This window comes from Eupeodes corollae, chromosome 1 (assembly GCF_945859685.1).
Source record: "Eupeodes corollae chromosome 1, idEupCoro1.1, whole genome shotgun sequence".
Lineage (NCBI taxonomy): Eukaryota > Metazoa > Arthropoda > Insecta > Diptera > Syrphidae > Eupeodes > Eupeodes corollae.
In genome coordinates, this window is record NC_079147.1 from 215,653,123 (window position 1) to 215,658,110 (window position 4,988).

General features: G+C 31.7%; 1 protein-coding gene across 1 annotated transcript; it reads left to right on the forward strand.

Annotated features, from left to right (window-relative positions):
- Nucleotides 1-2,385: 2,385 nt before the first annotated feature.
- LOC129940778 (odorant receptor 74a-like) lies at nucleotides 2,386-4,136 on the forward strand. Its single transcript, XM_056049255.1, has 5 exons — nucleotides 2,386-2,749; nucleotides 2,821-3,346; nucleotides 3,401-3,505; nucleotides 3,568-3,750; nucleotides 3,818-4,136. The coding sequence occupies exons 1-5, from the start codon at nucleotides 2,403-2,405 to the stop codon at nucleotides 3,866-3,868; spliced, it is 1,212 nt and encodes a 403-aa protein (XP_055905230.1). The 5' UTR covers nucleotides 2,386-2,402; the 3' UTR covers nucleotides 3,869-4,136.
- The last annotated feature ends 852 nt before the right edge of the window (nucleotides 4,137-4,988 follow it).

A 4,988-nucleotide genomic window follows, 5' to 3' on the forward strand; every position in this document is an offset into this window, starting at 1 on the left:
CCCTAACTTGACTGGCCAGATCCTTTGTATATCTCCAAGGAAGTAGAGCCGGTAAACCGCTCCTTACTGGCCTGGGCTCCGAATATGTCGAAGAAGCCCTATAAGGTGTTCACCAAGTAGTTCAACCTTAATGGAACTGTAGACGCCACCGTTGATTCCATCTCGAGAATACGTCCGATGCCGCCTGGATAAGAAGAGGTGCCTTAGTGGAAACACCTCTCCCCCCCTCTCTCGTTTGCTGCCCCCAACAACTTTCCACTAGGGTATTAATCCAATCTCCAGTTAAGGTACTAGGCACCCGATGTTCACCATGGGGAGGTGTGAGTAGGAGTTCATAGACAGAGGTTGGTTTTGAGAAAAAACATGTGGGCGCTTGTATCATCTTCAATGCACATGTCTACCATTTGAACATCGGTAAACTACTTTCTTTATCAAAATAGCGGTCTTATGTTTGCTAAACAGTTAGGAATAGTTAGGGAATCCCTGAGTTTTGATGGCATGGCGTGTAATTTGCATCAGAGGTCATGACCATCTTTTAAAAAAATAAAAAAACAGCACAACTTCGAGAATCTAACGACGCACAGTCAAAATTAGTACTTAAGCAGTATTTCAGTATCAACGGTTACGATTAGGTTTAAAATTAATATTTGTGGAACTTGGTGGGAGCCACAGTTTGCGTCTAACGTTGAGGGCTTGAGGCACGTGGTGCGCGAAGGCCGCCGTAATATATGTACGTGTATGATAAGTTTAACATGTTCGAAAATTTATTTCATAAGGGTTGGGAATGGTTGTTTTTCCGTAATACCAACTTTATCCAAATATTATTATTCAAATCTTTGGTAATTTAGGATGTGATCAGATTATCCGAAAAGTAATTTTTCCCATAGGAATTCGTTCTTTTCCCGAGGTCAAAAGTAAATTATGTCGTTTCTTAAGTCTTAAAATATCTCCTTAACAAAATTTCACTAAAATCTGTTCAGTATAGTTTAGGCGTAAAAGCGTTCGGCACATCAGAAATTTTTGTGGCAATGCGTCATTTTCCCGGGGTAAAAAGTATCCTATGTGTTTTTTTGGGTATCAAAATATCACCATACCTATTTTCATGCAAATTGGTTCAGTAGCTTAGGCGTGATTAAGAACAAGGTGGACACACAGAGTTACTTTCGCATTTATAATATAAGAAAGGATTATTTTAAATTATAATTTTGGTACGAATAAATACAAATTTAGTTTTAATTTTCTTGAAAATCTTTTTATTCAAAACATTTTCTAGCATTTACCTTTAGCGTAAGTTTTTTTTCTTAAAATTATGCTTCAGTAAAAAGAAAGGACATTCGTAAGAGTGAAAATTGAATTGCATTGAAAAAGAAATCTAATTATTTGTTTCATATTTTTAGAATTTCCGTAGTGAAAACGCTTTAAATATTATTGATTAATTTAATTCAAAATTATTCTGACGGCAGTCATTAATTCCTTTTATAAACGTTTTTCTTCTCAATAAAATATTCCCCATAAATAATCTATAACCCTTTTATAATCTATCAGAAACTTAATTGAATAATTATTATTCCTCTATTAGACTATTATAGTTAAGTGAAGGTTTGGTTGGTTCTACAATGTAAGTTAAAAACATGTTCCCTATAATTTTGCGATAAAACGTAAGCTCATCGAAAGAAATTGATTATTTTAGAATTTAGTTTTAAGTGAGTTGCAATAAATGCAAAGTTAATAAATTATAACGAATTTAAAACTAAACTATATGGTTTTTAAAATAAAAGGTAAATTTAATATTCAAGTCTAGAATTTTATATTTTATGATATTTTATATACTAATTACAAGTTTTCCAAAATTTAAAATATTGAAAAAAAGCTGTAAAAATGTATAGAAAATCTTATTGATACCTATCAACAAAATTAAATTGCTTTAGATTTTTTATTAAGCTTTTTAGATTTAATAAAAGAATAGTTTAAAAAATTGTATGTGTAGCTCTTAACTTCAATTCACAAAAAGTAATAAACGAATTATTAAAATAAAGCTTTTCTTTATTTTCTTTTAAATAAAAAAATATTTTTTAAGATAAATTTTAAAAGATACGTATCTTTGCATTTTAAAACAATTGATAGATGACTTTGTTGAACCTTGTACTGTCAAAAGAGACAGCTTAAAAGTGACAGCTAATTGAAAACCCTGTATTTATTTGCCTTTAGAAAAATTTTACAATTTTCATTTTTATTTTTTAATGTAACATTTTTTTGTTTTAGCAATTCTACATTGGAAAATAAGTTCCTAAATACCAGTTTTTCATTTTTCTCGAAAGCTTTATTAAATTTAAAAAAATCTATAGACATTAAATAAACTTTTTATATTAAACTTAACTTAGACACACTATTCATCAAAAACCATGTATTACCAACCAACCTTGCCCGATGGAAAACCAATTACTTTGCCGTGGCAATTACGTTCGTTTTTCTCAAACGTCTTATGGCCACTTCAAGACAATCCAACTCCAAAGATGAAAAGAATTGACAACATTTTTGTTGGCTTTACTTTCTTCAGTTTCTTATTGGCAGTTGAAGCAGCCACTGTATTTTTCATTAACAACTTAAGTGACATATTTCTAAGCACTGAGGCTTTTTCAAATTTAGTCACCTACAATGACGTCATTCTACGACTTTTCAACATGGCCTGGCAAAAAAATGCACTCAAAAAGTTACTTAAGAAGTTTTATGCAGAGATTTACGTAGATGAGTAAGTATTGGAAAAATTATGCTTGGTAGATTTAATAACCGTAAAGTGATTTGTTTTTGTATTGATTTTAGAAAAGAAAATTCTGAAATTCATAAAAAAGTTCAAAAAACCATTGGACCCATTAATATCTACGCCTGGGTCTACATAACTTCATTTCTGACATTCGTCATAGGACCAATTATTGCAGCTTTTCTCTACAATACTCGACTGCTGCCACATAAGCTGGAATTTCACTTTAGTCTTGAAAATCCTTTTGTCTATGCATGGATAATGGCCCAGCTTACTTACAATGGATTGTGTGCATCGTTGTTCGTAGGGGGTGAGATTTGCTTGTTGGGAAATTTCGTGGGATATTTGTGTGCTCGATTCGAAATAATGCAGGAAGAACTGGAAGAAATTGATGATTTTTTGATATCAGTTAACGATTCTTCGAAGTTGGCTGGAAGATTTCTGAAAGTCGTAGACAAATGCATCTCAAGAACTAACAAGTTAATTGAATTTGCTGAAGAAATACAAAAAGTGTTTTCATTTCAGTTTTTTGTCATGACCGCTCATAGTACTCTGATGTTGTGTGTTGTGATATTTCAAACTTCAATTGTGAGTATGACATTTTTGAAAAATGTTTAAAATCTTGTTGAATTATATTTTCAGTTGGATTTTGGTTCGGCGAAATTTATCTCATATGTGCTTTGGATGGTAGCTAAGGTTTTTGAGTTGATAATATTGGGTGGACTTGGTTCTCGTCTTATTACTACGGTAAGAACAAAAAATCATTCATATCCAACACTTAAATATTTTTAAATACAAATTTCTTTTAGACAAACAACATCAGTTCAATGTTTTACCATTGCAATTGGGAACAAATTGTGTTTCGTTCGACTAATCGAAAAGATAATATAATTCTTATGAAGAAAATCAATGCAGCAATTTTAATTTACCACAATCAAATTAAGTTAAATGGGTTTGGATTTTTTAGCATTTCGTTGGAGCAAGCTGCATCAGTAAGTTATATTATAAAAGAATGACCACAGATAAAATTAAATAATTTAATTTGTTTTTATGTTTCAGTTGATTCAAGGAGCAGGTTCTTATTTTACAGTTTTACAGACTTTTTCATAAATTTCTGGCTACCCCGAAAAACTTTGCTTTGCCATACAAGTTATTCCTTATAAATATTATTGTTGTTAGTTAGGATTAAAATGTGAGTAGATTTGATCTATGACAGAAAAAAGGAACAGATTTCTATAGAAAATGGTTGCAGAAAAAAAAGCAACTATTTATGTTCGTTATAAATACAACAAATTTATATAATAATTTAACAAATTCATTATTAGAGTTTTTATTCTTATGAAAATGAAATAAAGGAAGTAATTAATTTTAAAAGTCATGTGAGTTTACAATATGTGTATGAAAAATATAGTTTGACCAAATTATGTACTTAGCCAGGTTGACAAATATCAAATGCTGGCCGTACGATCCTAAAACCTAGAAATGAATGGCACTTCAAAAAATTGTAAATCAAAAATCGGAACAAATTTAAAAGTGATGAAATCCTTCTAATGAATGACAGATTTTAATTTTAGGCTGATTTTGTTAGTCCTTTACCCCTTTAGATTAAAGGAAACACGATGATGTTGGTTGTGGATGACAAATTTTCCAAATGACCTGAAACAGTACCTATGAGATCTGCTTATACTTCGTTCTTAAATAAAGCCGTACGGAAACATATCATCACTCACTTAAGCGTACCAAAAAAATGTTTATCGGATAATGGAACGCAGTCCACCAGCATTCAGTTTAAGGAGTTTATCAATGTTCTTAATACACAAATCCAACTGACAGAATACGTGAACCGGGTAATTCAAAGTATGTTCTGATCACCCAATACTTCAAGGAAAACCAACTGACCTGGGACGAAAATTTTCCCGAATAAACGTTCAATCGAGGGTCAAAACAAAAACCTTACTTTTCAGTTGTCAATCATTTTACAGAAAAATTGGCACCTGGTTATACGGCCCACATGAAGTGTTAACGTTTATGTAATAAGTAATAGTTCTTCTTTAGAAGGAAGGAAAACACAAGCCAAATCAATTAGAGTTTTGAAAGGGTACGTGGGCAACGCATTCCGACGAAAAATCGACCATCTCGGCCGGTGGACCAACAAATAATGTCAGTTCTTCACCAGAATTCAAGAAGTACGGACACAAAAGAAAAACAAATTAATAACAACGGATTGCAA